This window comes from Cajanus cajan, chromosome 7 (genome assembly GCF_000230855.2).
Source record: "Cajanus cajan strain Asha chromosome 7, NIPB_CcT2T_4, whole genome shotgun sequence".
In the NCBI taxonomy this organism is placed as follows: Eukaryota; Viridiplantae; Streptophyta; class Magnoliopsida; order Fabales; family Fabaceae; genus Cajanus; species Cajanus cajan.
In genome coordinates, this window is record NC_138523.1 from 31,868,682 (window position 1) to 31,893,503 (window position 24,822).

The following is a 24,822-nucleotide window of genomic DNA, read 5'->3' on the forward strand; positions in this document are numbered from 1 at the left end:
GAAACATTCTCTTACCTAATTCATTTTTTTGTCATATTAAAAACAACAAAAGATTCCAACATGGTGAACAAATTAAAGGGTGTAAAAAGGTTGGATAAACAATCACCGTCAAAATTTAAGAGAAGGCTTGTGAGTTGGGACGAAGTAGTTTGATGCATTTTATCCTTTGCTTTTCAAGTCAATTTCCTTCAGTTTCACTCACTGATATGATGAGAAATTAACAGAAAAAACAATTAATAAAGGAACAACAGCTTCGAGTGACATTACTGCTCTCTCTCAACAATCCAAAACTAGTGTCATTTTCATTCGGTGGCTCTGGGCAGACCACAGTTAAAACTGTTGAGACCATGATTGCTAAGTTGTCACTTTGTGTTGAGTTTTCCAAATGTTTTTTGGGAGCTGCAATACCATACGCACTTTTTCTCAGACAATTTTTCAGTAGATATAAATATTGAAAATTAATATTTATAATAAAAAGCAAAATATTTAATATTTACTTTCTTTTAAGAAATTTTGATTAAGTAAAAAGATAGTAGCGTTTATTAAAAAAACATGTAAGATAAACAGTACATCGATCAAGGTGGTTTGGTTTGGATATGTACACAATTGACTCCGGGAGACATGAGTAAAGAATAGAATGTGTGATTTTAAGTACTGTGAAGAAAATATAAGACCAAGAAGAATAATACAGTTAGTGGTCAAGAATAATTTTATGATAAATAACATGTGCAAACCTTGGATTTTAACTGAGTCAAAGGAAATTGTATGATTCACACTGTTGATTTCGCTGGATGAGAAAAAGCTTGTTATTGTTGAACTTTCTTGTAATTAATTAATCAAAAGATCCAAGTCCGTTAAGGACTGTTATCATTTATCACGAATGGACCTACCAATAAACCAAACTTTTGAAATGCAGTGGAATCACTGATATACTCTATTTGGATATCATGTTCAAATAACGGATTCCAAATTATTCCCTTTACATTTTGAAAATTGAAATACACGCTAAATGGCATCAGAGTTATTTTATTAGGGTAAATTACACTGATTTGTCACGAGCCAATGTTTATTACACCCAGTACCCTTTTTAAGATCCCGAATAAAATGATTATATGGCCAATGTACTATAACTTAAAATTTCAAGAATAATCCTCAACAACTTTTGGAAATAAGTTGGGCCTCATTCCACATGTTCAATCCTAAACACTAGGAAGACATGTTAGCAAATAGCAGCGCACATCTGCATGACCAATGTACTGTTTAAAATAACTATGAACAATACGATCTCCTTTGACTAAAGTCGAATTCAACTCAATCCATTCTCAATTCCAATTATAATACACATCTAAAATTAAAGATCATCAAAAGTCCATGTAAATTTACTAAACAAAGTAAATAGCTAAACCAACCTAACATCATGTGATCAATGGAGTAAGGTTATTGTTTTTGGAGAAAAATATTTAAATTATGTGAAAACGTTACACTCAAGACCAAGCGGGAAAATCAAGGCCCGAGGAAAACTCACCTATGTATAGACATTGGACAAGGAATGGCATTTCAGGCTATGCTACTACTACTTCCAAACAAACTACATTGAAGCCGCATAACAATGGCCATGAAAATTTGGCATTTGATAGTGTACAATTATGGTATCAAAATTGCCATGACCTCCAAGCATTTGGGGGCCAAAGGTCTAAAGCTGAAGAACAAGGCAACAATATCAAATCTCCAATTTCTGTATCAAGTCATGGCACCCAGTTCCCATCTTCACTGGCAAACCAAGACAAATTCTAGAAGATGGTGTTTCCAAGTTGTCCACCTGCCCATGATAAGCTGCTTCAACAATGAATTTGGAAGCTGTCTCAAAGCACATTTTGATGAAAGGAGAAGTAGAGTCTGCTATGCTCCCTGTTCTGTTCATCGGGCGATAGTCACCGGAGTGCATCATGAAGTCGGCAATGAGTGTCAAGTGCCGGATATTTACAGATATACCATAAGACTTGAAAACATTCTGTATTTCCCTGATGATGGTCTCCCTCGCGGCTTCCACCCCATATGCGTTTAGCATAGCATACACGTTGTTTGAATAAATGTACCTAACATCAAGACTATCTTCCAACTCCCAAAATGTTTTAAAATGTACCCCTGATGTCTGAAGTGCTGGTATTTTTTCTTTAACTGAGGCTGGAATATCATCTCTTTTTCTGCCATCTTCACCATAGTAGACAACTCCACTTTCTTTACAAGTAATAGCTTTACATTCACCAACTTTTCCAAAATTTTGGATGCAAACCTTCTTGGCTGTTCTCTGAGCAATCTGCATATAGTTGATTTGGAAACAGTGAGTTTCATAAGCAACATAGAAAAATAGCATATTTCACTTCCCAAATTCCATTGATCTCATGTTACTATTTCACATCCACATACCAAACAGGCATATATATACCCAACAGGCAACAGCAAGCTTATCTTTTTACCGATCATATTTCACTTCACAATTTCCATTGATCTCATGTTACTATTTCACATCCACAACCCTATCTCAACATTGGATTTGATAGTTTGCAATCAAGTTCATATACAACGAAGTCCCTAGAAGTGACAAACTTCACAACAAGCCAATCCTTCAATGAGTCGGTATTAGAGAGATGTACAGAGATGCTGATGAGGAACATTAAATATATGTGTAATGTTTTTTTGCCAACTAGATTGCCTGATTCATCATCTCTAAAATATTGGAAATGAAATTTTCCGACTCATTCTCTCCCATATAAATGTCTATAATCTGTGTAAATCCCAAAATTTCTCAAAACAAAAATCATTTAAGAATTTTAACAAATCTAATTGACAAGAAATGTTACTCGTGTGCACTTAACATACCTATCTATCACTATGGTTATGTGTCACTACCACCAACTAACAGAAGCATTAAATTTTTATGAAGCCTTCATCATTTGGGTGTGTGTTGAGGGGGAATCTTTAAGGACCAAACCAACACACAAGTTGTCATTTTCAAAGATCAAATTGTGTATCAACACTTTACTATCCATGCACTAGGTCAATACTGCCCAAACGACAACAGGAAAAATTCCTGTGTTTCACTTGAGAAATTCAAAAAGTAAAAACAAAGAGCATAAAAAGAAAAAGATACAACTATGATATCTCCATCTTTTAAAAAAAAAAAAAACAATGCAAGCCCATTTTTAACATAGCAAAGTTTTCCAGATATGAAAGTAACTGACACTAACTTTGCTAAACCACAGTTTAAAAAATATTAGGTTACTCGTATGATTGACTCCTGGTCAGTGTCGAAACACACCTACACTGTAATAGAAAAAAAAAAACTTTGACACCCCCATATGCATTTAAATGGAGCCAACACAGTGTACGTAAAAGGCACTGGGCTTCTAGGCATATATAATGTCCTAAAATATAAAAATAAACCATCTATAGTGTCGAATGATCCATCTTATAGACACTAACACAACTTAAACTTTGATATCAGCAGTAAAGACATCACCCCCAAAATTTACAGTATATTAACAGAAATGAGCTGCAACTAAAAGTACCTGAGTTAACAAAATGTCAGGTTCTCCAGTAAATTTAAAGTGGATCTCAAAATGCATCCCTTTAGCTTTCACAAAAACTGCCCTATCATATTTTTTTGAAGCTGGTTCAGATTTTCTCTTCTGTTTGTTATCTTTTTCACCAATAGACTTTGACTTGGAGGGTTTTTGTAGTCCTTCAGAATTATTAGCATCAAGTGTGACATTATTATCATTCTCATTGACATCAGTATCACTGCCTTCCTCATCACCATCAATTTCCTCTGATAGCTCACCATCACGTGTTTCCTCTTCGGGACCATCCTCATAATCAACCTCATCAGTACCTTGCTGTTTTCTCTTTTGTGCATCTGAACCAAGATCTTCATACCCTTCGGTATCTTCAACAACACCATCATCATCATCATTATTTTGACCTTTTTTCTCAAATTCTGATTCATTGCTGTGAGCACTTTCTGAGCTGTTTGAATGATGTGATTGTGGTGTCTTGAATTTCTTTATGCCACTAATTTTAGAAAGCAATGTCATGTGATTTTCAATGGCATCCTCCAACTCTCTCACAAAGACAACTCTTAGAGTATCCTCCCAGTCTTCAAGGGTAATATCAGTGTACTTCGGATACTGTTTAGGTTTATATAGCTTCATGACAAGTTTATATATACTGCAAACCTGACCACCAAGAACGGTTACTGGTATAACAGAAACTTTCATACTCTTAATTATGTCAGCTACAGTGATCTTCTTCAACTTATCGGCAAGACAAATGGCATCTTCCCTGTAATCAAAACTGCATCAAACACCTATACAAGTGTGTGCAGAAAAAGCAATAGGTTTTCTGAAACAATAATAACGCACACACAAACACAATAGAGAACAGATAACAATGTCAATATCTCACATAGATTTATTGGGTCTCAAGGGGCATGTCATAAATGGAGTTTTGATATCACGTGCAGCAGCCATCACGATTTCTTGCAAACGTGGAATTCCAAGGGTCACATTCATTTCACCTCGACCAGCAAGGTGGAAAGTATTCAAACTGGAAAAAAGAAGACAAAAATATGCACATAAAATTAATTAACCACACATATATACAATTCAAGTTTTTATCATTATTGACAATTTCATAGCTGCCACAAAATCACCTACTTCCCTGAAATAAGTTCTAGCCTATAATGTGCAAATATGACAACGCAATATGATTATTCTAAAAATATATAGGATGCAATGCAAGTAAGATACATATTAAGATATGTATATCAAAATTCATAAAACATAATAAATATATAATTGCAGTTTTGGATATCCTAATTAAAAACATACTTCTGGACCTGAACATCACTAGAACAAAGAACTTATAAATCATTGTCATCATATATTACTTCCTATAATTTACAAATAGAAATAATACTACAGTATCAATCTCATTCCTTTATTGAAATCATTCTTTAAGAGGACAATTTCCATTTTAGGTTCATCATAGGACAATGCTTCTGTGTTTCTATAAGATACATTTTTGTATCACTCATATAGTTGTATTAGACTTCTATAAAAATATTTAAGGCATTGATCATTCACCGATATGTATAGGTGAAGTATCCAAGAATATTGGTATCACATCATATTAAAGTATAAATACTTCTTATATTCTAGCATACCATTAAGAGAAAGCTTTAGATTTTATATATATACAATAATATAGCAGATGCAAATAATGTCATTGTTCCTATTAGTTTTCTTTAGGTTTTCACCAGGAATATATAAGAAAAGTTGTCCACAATTCCACATTTCAATATTTTTCTATGAAAATTAAAATGATAATTTTCCATGACATCATCAGAAAGCGCTGCAGCTTCTCTACTACTATATATTGCCATACCTGTTAACTAAGATGTAGTTTACCCCATGGGCAAGTTATTCCATAAACTCATTAAATAAAGGAGCTGACTTCACACGTGACATGTTCTGTCAAACAGTAATCCACCTATCCTACTTTTCTTTAAATAAAAACAGTGTGGGTGAGCCAGTATTCAGCTTCAGCATAGTGCTCACATCAGAATTTCATCCCTCCATGCCCAAAGCTTTCATCCACTTCCAACCACACAATTAACAATCATTTTTTAACTTCTTTCTTTTTGCTACTTCCAAATTGTCAAAAGTTATCCATAAAATTTACTTTCCACATATGAAAACAACCAAAGAATGCAACAGGCTCATGCAAAAAATAAGGCAAAATATCCATGACAATGTAAAATATCTTACGTCATCTGCGTTGCTGGCTCTCCAACAGATTGAGAAGCTAATACACCAACTGGTTCACCTGGTTGAGCGAGACATGAGACATACTTATGCTCCATCAACTTTAAGAATTCTCTTCGCTTCATAGAACCAAGATTTTTCCCTTTTGAAGACAGATCACGAATGAAATTTTCAGCTTTTGCTTTAAGAGCATCAGGCAATTTGTTGATATATGGACTGGATCTGTCTATCTGACGGCAACAGTTGCTATAGAACAATTCTTTATTCTGAAAATAATAGTAGAGAAATATATAAACAAGTTACAAGTTGTATGTGAAATAATCAAAATAATAAACATGTTCATACAGTTGATAATGCTTCAAATTTGGTGATAAAGCTAGTTTGATGGACATCAACACCATCTTCTCCATAGTGGAACTGAATAATAGAACCATCAGCATCACGGACAGTATGATCGTAACAAACTTTAAGACACTCAAGGCTCTTCATTAAGCATCTTTGCAGGTAACCACTCCGAGATGTTTTGACAGCAGTATCAACCAATCTGTGGAGCAAAGATGTCATTTGTTACAATCTAGAACATGATTACCAATAATACATTATGACTGGCATAAAGATTAAAATATATTCAAAGAATTGATGAAGTTTGCATAAAGGGGAGTAAACATCATAAAGAGAAGACAAAATAAACAAGAATGCATCCAGTGGCGAGGGCAGGAGGCAGAGTGGTGTAACCATTCAAGGCTAAACTTTGGACATGGTTCTAACATTATAAAAATGCAAATATGAATGCAACAAATAAAAACAGACAGTCAATAAACAATAACCAAGTGTTATCCAACTAGGTAGGAATCACCACAAGGATCAATAGACACTATTGGGCTCTACCAAAAACCAAATTTTTTGGTAGATGGTCTTTTTAATGGTTTCTACTGAAATTTTCTTGGGCCTTTTCCACTCCTTTAATAAACTCTCTCCTATGTGATCAACTTTTCTTAATTGATGCTCTGCTAGTATACCTCTACCCCTTTTAAACAATTGAAATCAAGAAAAAAAACTAGAAACTAATAAAATCAAATTATGCAACTCAATTTCATAGACTATGAAGTTTTAAACTGCTGGCTATTCTTCCCATTGTCCTTCACATGTGATAGTTTAACATAGCAACGTAAACAAAAATGTTAAAAAACTGCAAAACTTGTTCAGAAGGCTAAAACAAGTCTGCCATAACCAAAAAGATAAATAAAACAAAGCAGCTACTTATATAAAGGGAAAGATACGCTTAATGCAAGGTGCGTGCATAAACTGGATTATTAAGAAAAAGTTATAGTAAAACCAGAGTAATATCCATGGCCTTAAGGAGCCTATGAGTAGTTTTTCAAGTCTGTCCAGGTATTATTACTCGTTTGTTAATTATTGAATTTAAAAACACAAATGACAATAGCATAATTTGGTGATCTAATCTTCAGTTGTGAAGAGGCATAGGAGAAGGCACAAAATCGAGTAAGAACACTCAATTATTTGCTGATATTAAATAGAGAAATGTTGAGAATGTTTCAATTTTGAATATGCAATAAACAAGTTATGAGTATAATAGATATTACAGATTAAAAAACCAAACAAACAAATGAAATAAATATTTCAATAATTTCTAACAAAACAAATAAAACACATCAATTATGTTTTACTTCTTCACATGCAACACCCTGCATGCAAGCACCGTAAAGTATACATCATACATTCATACGCAGCCATGTGAATTATATGATCTAGATATATTCACATGGGCCATTTGTATAAACTTTTAAGAAAAAGTGCCATTTTTTAATAAATGAAAGTTTTCTACTTTTTTAATGTGCTTGTCTATTTTAAAAATAAATCGTTTTCTGCTTTGTTTTTTTTAAAAGCAACTTCTATATACTTCTTAAAGGCTATTTTATATTTCATTTTATAAGTTTAAACAAACTGACCCTATATACTTCTTAAAGGCTATTTTATAATTGAGTTTATAAGTTTAAACAAACTGACCCTATATGACCTACTTACATGTAAGTGATGCCAGCCAGGTAGAAAATCAGACTCTGTATTAAGTAATTCTTTTGAGTTTATCTTCTGAGATAATCTTTCCTAATAATGCTAAAATAACAAATATTTTGATAGGTACTGCCAATATCTGTCACATGTACATGCATGTTGGTATTAACTGCCATTATATCTACCAGATTGAATTGAAAAGATACAGACACGGACAATGGAATAAAATTATAGCAAACTCACAACTCTAATGGCCATAATCATTTAACAACAAAAATGTATGAACATTTTCCATTTAACAAAAGAATATTTATACCCTTCACGACCAGCCATGCAATGAAAGTAATATTCCTGTGGGTGAAGGGCTGTAAGAAACCGATCAATAATGAATCCTCCTGCTCTGGGGGAACAATCCCAGGGAGAAAAGCATGGTAAGGTCTTTCCAGAAACCATGCGTGGAACTCGTTTTCCTTCCAACTCTTGCTGGCCTAAATGAGAAGATATCTGCTGAAAATTCACCTGTTTAAAAGCGTATGAAGTCAACTTGAAGTCACTACAGGCCATAAACAAAATACATAAATGATTTGTATTAAGCAGAGTAAAATATTAAACTAAATTTACAATTCTGTACATTATTTATCAATGAAAGTAAATGAAAGATAAATGTTACAGATATTGTGAATATATTACAGATATTGTGGATACATATATTATGGCTATTATCCTCACTATCAATTAGGGATATGATTAGATTAGTTTCCATAATATTAGAGATTAGTATCTCTATCATTTATTGTATTCACTCTATAAATAAGATTGGTATGTGTACAACAATATACACAATTCCTGAATCACAACATGGTATCAAAGCTTAGGTTTTTCTTTTAGAATATATTTTTCTCTCTTCTTGCAAAGGCCCTTGCTGCCACCTTCGGCTGCCGCCGGCCGCCGCGCCGGCGGCTACCGCCTCGGGTCGTCGCACCGCCAACCGCCACCTCCGGTGGCTACCTCTGACTGCAGCCTCCGGTCGTCGTGCCCCCAGTTTCCGCACCGCCGACCGTCACCTCTGGTCGCTGCCTTCAGTTGTCGCCTCCGACCGCCACCTTGGGTCGTCACACTGCCGCCACTGGTCGCTTCCTGTCGCCGCCTCCAACTGCCGCTTCCGATTGCCACCTCTAACTACCACTTCCGGTCGCCAACTCCGACCGCCGCTCCGGTCATCGCCTCCGGTCGCCGACTCCGACTGTCGCTTCCGATCGCCGACTCCGACCGCTGCTTCCGGTCGCTGCTTCTGGTCGCCAACTCCGACCGCCGCTTCCGGTCGCCACCTACAACCGCTTCCAGTCGCTGACTCCGACCGTCGCTTCAGGTGGCCATCGCCTCCGATCGCCGCTTCCGGTCGCTGCCTCCGATCGCTGCCTCTGACCGCTGCCTCCAGTGACCAGTTAGCAAATATGTTCACAAAATCGTTTAAAGGACCTCGGATTGATTACATTTGTAACAAGCTTGGTGCATATGATATATATGCTCCAGCTTGAGGGGGAGTGTTACAGATATTGTGAATATATTACAGATATTGTGGATACATATATTATGGCTATTATCCTCACTATCAATTAGGGATATGATTAGATTAGTTTCCATAATATTAGAAATTAGTATCTCTATCATTTATTGTATTCACTCTATAAATAAGATTGGTATGTGTACAACAATATACACAATTCCTGAATCACAACAATAAAATACTAATAATAAAAACAGACGACACATTATGCTTTTTATATAATTTTGCACATCATCTGCTTACTCTTCAATAGGATATTTTATAATATCAAGCACGTGATAATGGATTTCACTATGATCATATGCACAGAATTTAAGAACTTTAAAAACGTGTGTAGTACTAGACACTGCCACTTATAACATTCACAGGAAACTATTTGTTTTCCTAATACAGCACATGCAGTAGACTTACCATACTACCCTTAGCTCCAGATGTAGTCATAAGAGAAATCCAATTTTTTCCCGAAGGTTTCAATATTCCTTCAGATAGTAGCTCCTTTAATACCCCTGAGCTTGTTCTTGAGTTAAGATTGCTTATCATCTTCCTATCCAAGTATGTTAAGGCTGCTTCTCCATTACAGCGTATTTTTTTCTCAATATTCAACTGCAACGTGATTGGATCTGAAAAGAAAATGTTCTAAAATATCACAGTTTTACACAAAAAAAAAAAAAAAATAAAACAAAACAAATGGTAGTAAGGAAATGTCAAGTATCCCAAAAAAGATAACTATGAATTGGGTGCATGACTAATGGTAAGATAATGCAGGAGAAATGAATGCAAAACTTATCTAGAATATTTCAAACTATAAACCATGGTTTTTCACAAAGTCTGTATGGGCATGTATGTCTGCCAACCTGCCATAACATGTTAAACAAACATCCTAATAGTTTACATAACAAGGACAAAGACTAATCTAAACATGAAATGAGTCTTGTCACGGCTGATTAGAATGTCAAGAGAATAAAACAACCCCTACCAATGATGGTTTACTAGGGGCATATTTCGAAGACATGCTTATGCAATGTACTCACCATCTTCTCTTCACACATTATTTTGGTCAGATGAGTTAACCCAATAGTTACTTTTGGTCTTGGAACAATAGGTAAAACAAACACATTGGGGCCAATTTTACAGAGTGAAAATGATTTGAAGCTTTATAACTTAATTCAAAAAAGTAAATTCCATATTAAAGATGTATATTTTTCTTAGCAACTTCCTTCTTAATCAGTTAAAAAATTTCTTAATTTAAAACTGTAGTATCTGGAAATAATTATTTCAAAAGATATTGGCATTCAATTAGAGAATATACTCGATGGAACACAAAAAAGTCACCTAAAGTAGTATCATATATAGGCCACTAGTACAAACCAAAATGTCCAACCTGTTCATGAAGGTGCATTAAATTCATCATGACATTCAGAGCAGAAGAATGGAACATTCACCCGCATCTTTTTTAACTTGCTGATTCTTTTAGAAATTGTCAATAACCAATAAAACATGAATAAGCCCTGATTGGGAATTCTTAAGGGTTAAAAAGTGCACAGATTAAGAGGTTAAGCATTGGAGTGACAGCAAGGTTGCTGACTTAAAACAGTTCACAAATCTCCCCACTGGTGGTGGTGGGATCTAGGCAATGTACATCAACAACCTCCTCCCCCCCCCCCCCCCCCACCCCCACCCCCAACTAAAAAAAAAAAGAGAAGAAAACCACTAGGTTGGAGCCCACTGGGTTGCTCTTTTAAAAGTGCACAAATTAAACAGGTCAAAATATTGTTTATGAATAAAAATGTTAGAAGATATTTCTCAGTAGCATCCTTAACAGACGATGATATTTTGAAAACTCAAGCATCGGCAAGACTGCAACCCCTCAGTATACACTTCAGTTAACACCAGTCCAATTCAGTTTGTTTCGGTTCAGATATATATTGATTAATTGATTATATTCTGCGTCACTGAAGAAACTAATGGCATGAAGAAGTAAATGCAACACAGTAAAGGGAAGAACAATAATTCAGAAGCTACTTGTATATAAGGAATTGTACTATACTAGGATAGTAAAGAGTCACGGTGGTAATTTCTGTTTTCTGACATCAAGAAGTTAAGGCATTCAATAAACTACAAAGTGTTAAATTCAGGGAAAAATCTATTAAATATAAAATATAAAAATAGCAATTCACCAATTAAAAGCAATCCATAAATGTTATCATATCTGGAAATGGAATATTAAAATGTTATCATATCAGGAAATAGGATATTATATTAGAAACATGTGATTTGCATAAATTAATATTATCAGTTACCTATATTATCATTATCCATCACTCCAGTAAATTCTCGATGAACAATGTCACCAATTTCCTCACAACTTTTGAGTTGATTCATTCTTTCAATATCCTTTCCTTCTGTTATCATAAGATCATCTACTCCACATGTGAACCCATGCATCTGAAAGACACAACAATTCAGAACCATGAAAGAATATGGGCTAAGTAAATACTAAAAAGCATGTCACAATTGCAAAACTAATGAAATGGTAGTTAACCTGCAAAAAGGTAGTGAACAACCGACTTAATGCTGAAAGTAGGTTTCCAGCAACATTAGATCCATAAAGTTCTTGCACTGTATGTATTATACCATAGTCACCAAATTGAGCCTTATCAACTACACCCCGAACCAAATCATTTTTATATATCAATAACTTATCCTCATCAGGCTCATCCTTCTTTCTTGATGTATCTAGATTGTATCGTTTTCCCTCTCTGATTTGAGTCTTGAAAAAATTAGGGGGGATTTTTGTATTCTTCTCAACTGTGAATGGTGGTGAACCTCTGGTGATATAGCAGAGCAATGCACTGATAACCTAGAAAAACAAAAGAGACCAATTTTACTTAATAAAACCATTGTTTCATTCAAAATGAAGATCATACCCAATAAGAAAAATAGGAAACAGGATTTAAGACAAAAGACATACTGATTCCATAGTTTAATAAATTATATGAGATAATACAAGAGAGGGAAAATCGCTCTGCTTGTTTATTTAGATAAGCAAGAAAGTATCAAATTTAATACTAACAGATAGCAACCTGTTTTCCAGTCCATAGGGGTTCAGGCCTCCATATTGCCGGAGGAAACAGAAACATTTCACTTTCAGAATTTGACACGAAAACCTTCTGCCCATGTTTTCCATAGAATGAACCTAGCCCAGCCATGGATACACCAGAACTGTAGAGCAGTTGATTGAACTCTTCATAACTTAGAAATGTATCCTTTTTGGTAAGAAGAGCAGCACTTACAATATGATCCTGGAAAAATAGTTCAAAATGGAAGAAAAAAAAATGTCAGGAAATCACCCAAAAGAAAAACCTTTGTAAGTAAAGTACATCAACTAATTAAGCAAACAGAAGATGAGGCTCAACAATGAAGGCATCCTTATGCCCTGCAGCACTGAGCCCCTTTTAAAATATATAATCCATGCAAATACCTGAATCAAAGCTCTGATTGGATCGCCACTAGTAGGTTTCACATATTGATTGTTAGCATTTACTATATTGTAAGCTTCAGCCCGAGAAATTTCATCTTGTGGAAAATGAACATTAATCTCATCACCATCAAAATCAGCATTGTAAGTACTGAGATCATGGGAAAAAACAATTAACAAAAAGTTATTGACTTTACCAAACCTATAAAGCAGAGATATAATGCATATGAATGCATCAAAATGAGTTTTTCATGATAGCTAATCAATGTGAGATGTCACAAATAATCAAATGCATTAATACATAATTTGTACCACAACCACAACAAGCTCAGAAACTAAGAGCATATATATATTACCTACAGTTTGCATAGTGCATGCGTACAGTTTTCTCCCCCTTTAGAACGCGAACTATATGTGCCATTATGCTAGGTTTATGGAGTGTTGGCTGCAACAGAATATATTCACAAAATTGTCATCAAATCAAACAGCATAAATCCAGGATTCTAATGTCATAAATAGATACTTTGTTTCTTCATTACCCAAAAATATCCTAAAGGAATGAAAGACAGTACCACAATGAGTATATTGCATTTTGCTAAAATACATATGATTAGACAATGCATTACCTGTCGATTGACAAGCACAACGTCACCATCCTTCAAGTGACGATACACAACTTTCCCTTCAAATTCATGGTCAGCTATCTTCCCATGTTGCAAAATAACCCCTCTTGAGGATGGTAATTTCCTTGCTGTCAAAGAAAGCAACTTCCCTTTTGGTGGAAGCCTGACTGTTGATACTTTATCTTCATAGTGAGTAGCACCAGGATGAGATTCAGGACCATTAAGGATAGCATTCCTTAACTTGACTGTATTCCAAGGAGTCACTCTCTGAAAGAAATTAACAAAAAAAGGCCAATAGCAAGAAACAAAATGAGATATGAAGGTTTTTCCATAACAAGTAATAAGCTAGTCCATGCAGAGTCCAATAAAAACATTGCAATGCCCAGTATAATAATCTGTTATCAGCATGTTACAATTTATTACCATACACATTGGTTGGAGTAGCTAATAAACACTAAACATTTCACATCATTCTAGAGCAATTTATCATTCTATGTTTCTCATGCTCTGGTAAGAATAATGAGGCCAAAATTTGGTTACAGGATTGCATCAGACAAATTATCATCCAGATATAGCAGAATGCTTACTTTTAAGTTTCAATTTTTTATCTTCGAATTATATAGCCACACAAAGGAAAAGATGTTTTTCCTGTCTAAGATCAACAGATTCCCATATTATAAGCAGAAAAATAGGCTAAAATTTACTTTAGGTCCCTTGTCTTTTCACTAAAATTCGTTTCATTCCTTTATCTTTAAAAAGATTCATTTTCAATTTTATGACACAATTTTGAACCCTTTTTAGATTGATTCAAGACATGAAACTTGTCCCATTAATTTTACCTATATGAAAACTATGGGATTCTACTACTAATGAGTTGAGAAAACTGAAGAAATATGAGAGAAAAGCTAAAGTGTGTGTTATACAATTAGCTCCAAAACATTTATATATATATATATATATATATATGTGTGTGTGTGTGTGTGTGTGTGTCTGTGTGTGTCTGTGTGTTTAGAAAGTACAAGATAAGACAGAAAAGGGGAGACAGCAGTCTGATCCCTGATACAGCCACCAACATCAGTGAAAGGCTGTCTCAAAAGAAAGAAGGTAATAACTACACCTATAAAATACATTAAACTTAACATAATGCTCAAACCAAACAGGATCATTAACATGCTCAAAATGGCACCATTGCTTTATCATGTTTTGTCAAGCACATACTGTTCACGCGCAACCTTCTACTTGTTAGAACTTCCTCATTCTGCCACCGCCTTGCTCATTGAAGCCTTCTAAATCTATTCCTGGATTTAGTTTCTGGATTTGACCATTGTTTGGGTCATGGTTATGTTCTTCTCTCTTTAATCTCTATTGCACGCTCTTTTTTCTTATGGCATCTCCAGACCCTATTTTGCCTATTTTTGGTACCCCCACCATAATAATGAAGAAGCTCAATAGTAAAAATTATTTATCATGGGCTGCCCATGTAGAACCATGGTTCCTTGGTCAAGGGCACCACAATCACTTAGAAAAGGAAGACATTGAGGGTTCAGATGAAAGTCGGGGTAAATGGAAGAACCTTGATTTTTAATTGTGTTGTGTTGTGGCAAACTACTGAACCAAACATTTTGGGAACCCTCGGAGCTGTCAAAACCTGTTGCTCTTTTTGGAAAAAGACTATGCAAATGATTTTCAGTGGTTGTATGATGCTGATCAAAAAATAGCTTCCTTGAAACAAACAAATCATGATATGACATCACATTGTTGAAGCCCAAGCTATTGTAGAAGAACTAAAATGTTCCTCACTGATGATTCATTAGAAGGATAAATAAAAAAAAGTTGATAGGCTATAAATGGTGTTGATGTTGAAAACATTGCATTCAGATTTCAATCAGGTTCGTGACCAAATTCTACCTGGCCATGAGATTCCTCAATGAACGACCTAATAACCAAACATCTATATGTTCCTACTGAAGTGAAGAATGAAAATTTTGTTGAAATTGTTGAAGCTTCTACAATGGTTTCTAGTTAGGGTAGAGGTGGTCATGGAAATTGAGGAGAAAAAGGAGGCAAAAGTGGTCGTTCTCAATGTTCATCCAGCAAGAGGATGGGTCATACCCAAGAGAACTATTATTCTCTTCATGGTTTCCAAGAGAAGACAACAAATCTAACCTTAATTGTCCTTTTCAATTTAATTTCTTTATGTTAGTTAACCGAATCCTTAAATTGTTCAATAATCTTTAATGTTGAATCTTTTGTTATTCATGAATGTGGTACAGGTTGGAAGATTGGTGAACATGAATCCAATGGTCCCTACTATTTTGGAATGCAACTGCCTGTACCTTGTGTTGACATGATCGTTTGGGTCATCCAAGTCGTTCCAAATTGTAACTTATAGTTCTTGGTCTCAAAAAATGCAAGCTCTTGAGCATAGTGGTACATGAGAGCTAGTTCCACTTCCTCGGTTCCTCCTAGGAAACAATCAATTGGATGCAGATGGGTCTATGCTATTAAAGTTGGCCCTGATGGTACAGTTGATCGACTCAAAGCTAAATTGGTGGCCAAGTGATATACTCAGATTTATGGTCTAGATTATGGTGACACCTCTCTTGTGGCCAAGATTCCTACAGTTTATCTCTTTCTTTCTATGCCAACTATTCACCATTGGCCTCTACACCAATTAAACATTAAAAACGTCTTTCTTCATGGTGATCTGGAGGAGATTTACATGGAGCAATCTCTTGGTTTGTTGCTCAAGGGGAGTCTAGTTTAGTTTGCAAATTGCAAAGGTGTCTTTATGGCCTCAAACCATAGTAGTCAATAGCGGCTGGAGCGGCCGCTATCGCGGCGCTCCGGAGCAGAGCGGCCTCACCCCGCAATCTGGCTGCTGGAGCGGAGCGGATTTGTGTAGCGGCTGGAGCGGCCGCGTCGGAGGCGGAGCGGAGCGGCCCAAATCGCGGAATCGCGGCGCGATTTCAGACTTACCCTTCATTAAGGGTAAGTCAGTCTTTTCAATGGGGTTTTTTTGCCCTAATCTTCCCTTTCCCTCTCGCGATTTCAGACTCATCCAAACCAAACCCCTCCTTTCGTCTCTCCCTTTCTTCTTCTCTGGCTATCGTGCGTGCAGCGTGCAGCTCCGACGAACTCCGGCTCCGACGCACCTCCATCGCCGACGCGCCTCCAGCTCCGACGCACCTCGGACTCCGACGCGCCTCCAGGTCCGACGCAGCTCCGACTTGGCCGAAAGCTCCGACGCGCGTTTGTCTTCTATTCTCCTTCTATTCTCCTTCGAGGATGCCTTTTATGCAACATGCAACATATTTTTTTTAATTATTTATTAAATTATTTCAACTGATTTTTTTTTAATTTCTGATTTAATTTAATTGAACAAAATTTATTTTTAAATTCTGATTAAATTTTATTCAACAAATTTTATTTTTAAATTCTGATTAAATTTAATTCAGCAAATTTAATTTTTAATTTCTAATTAAATTTAATTCAGAAAAATTTATTTTTAATTTCTGATTAAAATTAATTCAGAAAATTTTATTTTTAATTTCTGATTAAATTTAATTCAGCAAATTTTATTTTTAATTTCTGATTAAATTTAATTCAGAAAATTTTATTTTTAATTTCAGAAAATTCTATTTCTATTTCAGCAGCATATTTTTTTTAATTTCTGATTCTATATATATATATATTATTAATTATTTTTGTTTTTTTAGCTTTTATATATATATTATTAATTATTTAATATATATAAATTAATATTTAAATAGCGGTTATCCCACTCCGCGTCATCCCGCTATCCCAGTTTTAGGGTCGGCCGCTCCGCGCCGCTATCCGAGATTGACTACTATGCCTCAAACAATCTCCCCGGGCTTGGTTTGGAAAACTTAGTCATTCTGTGCTTGACTTTGGGCGTAAAAGAAATGAAGCAAACCACTCAAATTTCTATTGTCATAATTCTCCTAGGTGTGCTTATCTGATTGTTTACGTGGATGATATAGTGATTACAAGGAACGATGCAGCTACAATCTCTTGATTGAAAAACATTTGTATAGCCATTTTCTTGGTATCGAGGTCACCCAATTAAAGGAAGGCATTGTGATGTGATAAAGAAGTATGCTTTAGACATCTTGGAGGAAACAAACATGGTTGATTGCATGCCTGTTGATAGTCCTATGGATCCTAACTAGAAGTTAATGTCCGATCAAGGTGAACCATTCACAAATCTAGAGAGGTATGGTACATTTGTTAGGAAACTTATTTATCTTACAATCACAAGACTTGATCTGTCTTTTGCAATAGGGGTTGTTAGTCAATTCGTACAGGCTCCTCATATTGATCATTGAAATCTTGTTTTGTGTATCCTTAGATATATTAAAAAGGCTGCAGGACAAGGATTACTATATGAGGTCAAAGGAGATAGCCAAATTTTAGGATATTGCAATGATGATTGGGCATGTTGTCCTATAGATCGACATTCTACTATTGGATGTGATGTATTCCTTAATGGAAATCTCATTTCTTGGAAGAGCAAGAAATAAAATGTTGTTGCTCAATCCAATGCTAAAGTTGAATATCGAGCTATGGCCTTGATTACTTGTGAACTTGTATGGATTAAGCAACTTTTTCTAGTGTTACAATTATACAAAGTTCATCCAATGAAATTGTATTGTGATAATCAAGTTGCACTTCACAATGCTTCCAATTCAGTATTTCACAAAAGAACCAAGCACATAAAGGTTGACTATCTTTTTATGAGAGAGAAGTTGTCGTCTAAGAAATATTGTTGAATTTGTCAATTCCAATGAACAACTTGCAAATGTTATGACTAAGTCATTAAGTTCAATTTTTAAGTTCCAAGCTTGGTGCATACAATTTGTATGCACTAGCTTGAGGGGAAGTGTTAGAATAGCTTGTTAAGAAAGCTTCTTAATATTTAAATCTTTTGTCGTACTATTTTGATTGAATTTTTGTGTGATAGTAGCTTAGGCTTTTTAGCTTTCTGTATTTTCTGGAAACACCTCACCCTATATATATATATATATATATATATAGAGAGAGAGAGAGAGAGAGAAATATACAAATCAGTGTTGAACACACTGATTTTCATTATCCGACTCTTTGTTCAAACATTAGTTGGATTTCATTGTTCTCATGTAAGTAATGATCACTATTTTTGAAGGTCAACATTAACTCAAATTAAGAGTTTAAAGGAAAAACCCAAATAACGTTGAGACCAAGAGTTATGCCCCTCAGCTCCTCCAAGCACCCATAACCATTACCCCCTTCCTCCTTGTAAATTCCAACCCTCCCCCCCCCCCCCAAATATTTTGTATGACACTCCCCCCTTCACTTCCCATCATTTCCACACCTCCTTCCCCCTCTCTTTGCTTACTATATGTACATTCAATTACAACTCTTCCTTTCCCTTTTCAAAATTCCACCTCAGCTGCTATAGTCAAGCCCAAATTGTCTTTGGGCCCATTTTCCTCTCCCACTCTTAAATGCATTTAGTATTTATAGGAGTTAGCATTTACGAAGTAAAACCCATTTACTCTTTTATCAAGGAAACTGTCATTACTTAGTCTATTAAGAATCTATACATAGAGATGCTCTGCATAATCTAAGAACTACACACTCAAGCTATTTCATCCTATCTCCCTCCAAATTCAACAAGAACTATTCATAAATGTATAAACATGATACCATACAAATTGCTAAACTGAATAGACATAAGAAATTCATAACAGAAACAAAGAAAATAACAAATATGAACAGTAAGTGATACCTAGTTACAACTCTCACCTCAGGATACGATAATCTTAATGCAAAATATGGGGGAATCCCAATTTCATTGACTGCTAAATAAGGATCTGGTGATATGACAGAGCGGCATGCAAAATTAACCCTCTTTCCCATCATTTTCTGGCGAAAGATGCCTTCCTTCTTCTCCAGCAATTGACAAATTCCAGTAGCCACATCTCTCTGGCCTAGACCAAGCAAGAAGAAAAGATAAGTCTATGTACATGTTATCATATATATAAAGTGATCAACAAACTCTCCTAATTAGAATCTTCATTTCAATAACATATTGTTGCCTTTAAACTTCCTTGAGGATTACCTTACATATTATTTTTGTAATGATTTCTTCTTACATTTTATTTTTGTAATGATTTCTTCTTACATTTTATTTTTGTAACGATTTCTTCTTTCATTTTATTTTTGTAATGATTTCTTCCTCTGTTATTATCATACTTCTTCCATCATAACAGAAAAAAGAAAAAAAGATCCTCTTACAAACATTTTATCACAATTAAAAACATAAGATTAATTTCATTTTCATTTGCTTTATTATCTATTGATATTGGTCAATTCTTTTATTGACAAATTACAACCAACCCAAAGTCCCAAATGCACTCAGTTCCACATTACCATTTCAACAGGGTAAAGAAAATGAAACCAGAAGAAACTCTTACCAGAAGCAGTTTTATTGTCAAATAGCACGTTTACAGATTGCTGAAGATCCATCCACCGGCTTAGAACCTTTGACGGATCTGACTTATTTAGGTGGGCATCTCCTAAGGATATGTTGCATTGTAAAACCTTAATCAACAAAACAGTTTGAGGATGTTCCATCACCTACAAAAGCATTGACTACTCAAAACATGTAGGATCAAATAATGGCCAAACTTTCACAAAACAATAAATAAAATATAAAACAATAGCCACAGTTCTAATTTCTTCAACAACCATGCTTCGATGGGTTCAACTACATGGATAAATTGGCAGATTGGGGGAAGCCAACTTCTCAACAAACCCATTTATAATAACAACTTTAAAAATAGTATTGCTTAAAATTTCCTAATGCTTCCTCTACCCCTTTTAATCATACTATCTTCCATTTTATCCTCTTTTTTCATTGGGGCCTTCACAGGCCTTCTTGTGACAAGACAAACCACCCTAGGTGAGTTTCTGTCATCTTTTATTAAATAGGTGTTAGCCTAAATTTCTCATAGATATATTTGTAATCATCCATAATCATATCCTTCCCTGTATGCCCACTAATTCTCAGCTACATTTCATCTTCACTACACTATTTTTCATCCTATCTTTTCTTCACTGCACTCAACTATACCATTAAGCAATCCAAGCAAATTATAGGATCTATAATCATTTCTTCTTCAATTAAAGTTGGTTATTCTGTTGGGTAAGATGCTGCAGTGGTTTTTCACCAAAGCCCAATAGTATCAACTATGAAGATGATTTAGAAAAAGAAAAAACTTCAGAGTAGTGACCATAGTAAATTATTGAGGATGTAAAGGAATAGAATGTTAAAAATTTAAATGTTTTTTTTCAAAAACTGAAAACTTTCCAAACCATAAACCTCCTGTCTGAATTCATGTCACCATAGGCCACCCGCCAGAGAAGAAAAAAAAAAAAAACTACCTTAAAACAATATATAAACATTCTAAATAAAGAAATATCCATAAAAGTCCATCTCCACAAATAGAAAAGAGTCTACATGTGTTGTATTTTTCCTCATGAGATAATAATCCGAGTCCATGATCACATAATGAAGTTTATTTAACAACATTGTTACATAACCGTCTGATGTTAAAAAGAAATCTATAAATTCATGTCAACAATATCTCTTGATCATACTTACATTATCACCTCCTTTAGTTGGGGGACGGAATTTGATTGGTGGCACAAAAATATTCTCTAGAAAGAACATTGAGTGACCAGCTTTCTTTCCAAACCCCTGATCTTGAATATCACTTATATAAGAACAGAGTCGAGCCTCGTTTTCCCACAAAAGCTCCAAAATATCTTTAACCTGTAATTTGCACAGAATAAATGAAATGATCCAACACATTTTATAGAATTTTTTCAATATCATATTAAACAAGTCATTAACAAAGACAATTTTTATTGAAGTAGAACCAGAAACTAACCTGGGATGGTAACAAAGACCCAGAAAGTTTACTTTGTGCAGCAAGCTTGTAAGACAATTTCCTGCTTTTTCTATTATCTCTTTTTGCAGTCTCAGCAGAGGTAATATCTTCTTCATCTGTAGTATCCCCACCACCTAAAGATATATCATCATTGGCTGTTTCACTTGCCACAGCTCTAACAGTATTTGCTCTAGCTTGATCAGCTGAGAGAACATTCTAGAGCCAACAACCAGAAACCCAAAAGGGAGAAGGGACCGGAAATGAAACAAAAAGTAAGAATTAGACAGTACTGCTAGAAATACTACAAACATGAACCTATGGACATGAAAATCCGTTTGATCAACATAAATACTTCATATGAAAAATGCAATATGCACAGTAGATGATATGAACTTTATGGTATTCAGATTTCAAACTTTACCAAGTCATTACGCAGTTATAGAGCAGCAAGGCACAGCAGCTTTGGTACATTACAGGAATAGCAAATCTAATTGCAAGGATGTAGCTTGCTATTAATAACGATGCTTGGAAACCTTAAGAAAATGGGTTAAGCGCCTAACTCAACCTTACAAAACTAGTTTTTAAGGTGAAAATTGCTCCCCAATTATATATATTATTATGACCTCATCTCTAATTGATGTGAGATCTCCAACAGAAACAAATAGTCATGTACTGAACTTTGAGGTAGCATGGTAGTTGTGGAATGATATATTGAGGTAAGGAGGACAGAGCATACATAATATATTAATATATGTCCACAAAGGTTAGAGGCACACAGCCAACTCAACCCATCCCTTCTATATACATAAATATGTGTGTATACATATTACATATTATAAAAGCATACATACATACATATATATATATATATATAAACATATATTTATATTATATATTTATAATATCATCAAAGAATATTATAAAGTAATATCTTATCTAAAGAATATAAAGATGTCAAAGCATGCTACTTGAACCTAGTGAAGAAAACAAAATATTTTTTATATTATTGCTATAATTTAATTTCTGAAAATAAACAATGTAACAAGAAAAAAAAAATGAAATTACCATATGAAACCATCCAAAGGTTGGTTTGCTGATTCTAGGATTGATGACTCCACAATTTTGACACTTCCTATATTTCCTAAGCAGAAATTTCCTTAAAACAGACATTGCCTCGCTGAATTGAAGGGAGGTCCAATTATCTCCCAGTTGCTCAGCACAAGAGTGGCTCTCATCACCATCACCTGGATGTATGGATTCATCTTGATTAATAGAATCCAAACTTTTCGCCTTAACAATATCCCCCTTCATTATGAGCTCCAATTGGGACGTACGCAGATCCACCTTGAATCAACATAAGACCATACAAACAAAGGCCAGGAAATTCATAAATATCTTACAAAAAAGCAGTAGTATGGAGAACAAACACATAAAATTACCACATTAACATAAGTTTACCTCTTGTCTGCTAGCCTGAAAATGATGGCAAGAGAAACAAGTTCTTTGTATGATATTGCTAAGAATATTGAACATCAAAGGGTTGTAAACAGGGGAAACAAGCTCAATATGACCGAAATGACCCGGGCAATTTTTAGAAGTTTGACCACATGACTTACAACTGCAACAAACATAAGATATGCCTCAGTCACCCATCTTAACTTCAAGCCATGTAAATTAAATACAACCTAAAATAAACATCTTCAGGTATAAGAAAACAATCCATTACTACTCCACACAATCCATCTGCACCCAACCAAGTCAAAAACAAACTTCTAGAACCGGGGATTTATAAGACATAAAATCTCACTCCAAAAGACAAAACATCCTCCTCATTAAAAACAACAAAGGCCTTTTATGAGAGATTCTTAATTGATACAAGTATTTGATTCCTAACTCACAAATCAACTATGAACATCTTTTATAAGTTAAAATCAATTTATCCACCTCACCTTTTAAAGAAGTGAAATGAAAGAGCTTCTATAAAAAGTTATGTATAATAGAAGTTAATTTCATCTCAAGAGAAAAGCTCAATTCCTTTTACATTCTTTTTCTCTTCCTTCTGCCCTATAAGCTTATAGAGAAGTTTATTCAAACCAGACCCAAGTCTAATTCATTTTATTTTCTTTCTCATGCATAAAAATTTATCCAAACAAACTCTAAATACTAAATAACATCTTTCAATTCCCTCTTCCATAACAGCTATAAACTCAAGATTTCACAACACTATCACTAAAAACAAACTCAATACGACATAAGAGTCTGTTTGGATACAAACTTCTCTACCAAAAAAAAAAAAGCTCTTTATTTTCAGTAAAGAACCTCTCAAATACTCTTCTAAGCTCATACCCAAACAGACTCTAAAAAAGCCTAAAGTAATAGCACTCCCCAAAGTGGTCCACCCTAAATATCAATAGCAACGGCTTGTTTGGGTTAACTTATTCCGTCCTGATAAAAACAAAACAATCTCCCCGTGAAATTTAAGGCGCCCCAAACACGGAAGCAATCAAAGAGTGAGTGAAAATTGACGAGAACAACGCACGTAGACTTCTCATCGAGCGGGCCAAAAGCGGCGTCGTATAATCCAGCAGGCACAGGGTGGAGCAAACTATCGAGCAAAACAGGATTCGTTATCTTCACGCGACTGCTCCTCCGCAACTCGTCGTCCGTTAGAAAACTGAACGCCACCGCCTCGACGGAATTCGTCGCGCCCTGCGAGGTCACGACGGCGTTAGATTTCAGGGAGCAAGAAAAATAAGAGAGATTCAGTTCAGTGGTAGCGAGTGTTGATTGTTACCTCGATTGTGAGCACCATGTTGATGCTGCGAAAGCAAGGCCAAAACGAGTCGAAGGCTTAACGAAGAAGAAGAAGAAGAGGTTTGAAGAGAAGAGAAGGGTTTAATGTTGGTGAGAGAAAGGAGACGCACACAAAGTAGGTTTTTGAGAGGTTTAAGAATACCCATGGAATTTACATCATATTGACCCGACCCGAACCGGCCAGGTCCGGCCCGGTTCGTCATGTTTTGCTTTTTAAATAAAATGATATTTTATTGCGTAATTAGCTGACGTATTCTTTTAATCTTGAATTTTATGGTAAAGATTGATCTTAATATCTTTGAAAAGATTTATTACGATATTTGAATTTTTTATTTGAGATAACTTTATTATCTTTTACGTATTTGAGTTAATATTGATTTTTATTTAAACATGATTCAAAAACAAATTACTGATTAAATAGTGGAATTCGTTTCGATGTGAAAAATTATGAAATTTAATTAATGTTTAAATTAAATAATAATAATAATAATATTTATAATAAAAATCTTTATGAAAAATAAAT

General features: G+C 34.8%; 1 protein-coding gene across 1 annotated transcript; it reads right to left on the minus strand.

Annotated features, from left to right (window-relative positions):
• Positions 1-1,305: 1,305 nt before the first annotated feature.
• On the minus strand, positions 1,306-24,411 carry NRPA1 (nuclear RNA polymerase A1). The gene is made up of 21 exons (XM_020352079.3): positions 24,280-24,411; positions 24,025-24,194; positions 22,944-23,103; positions 22,551-22,829; positions 21,486-21,701; positions 21,197-21,367; positions 20,007-20,169; positions 19,336-19,520; positions 13,531-13,794; positions 13,261-13,349; positions 12,908-13,055; positions 12,510-12,728; positions 11,969-12,286; positions 11,727-11,871; positions 9,838-10,046; positions 8,176-8,378; positions 6,171-6,369; positions 5,829-6,091; positions 4,465-4,605; positions 3,570-4,341; positions 1,306-2,317 (listed from the first exon to the last, which is right to left on the minus strand). Exons 1-21 carry the CDS (start codon positions 24,295-24,297, stop codon positions 1,721-1,723), a joined length of 4,929 nt encoding a protein of 1,642 aa, XP_020207668.2. The 5' UTR covers positions 24,298-24,411; the 3' UTR covers positions 1,306-1,720.
• Positions 24,412-24,822: the final 411 nt, after the last annotated feature.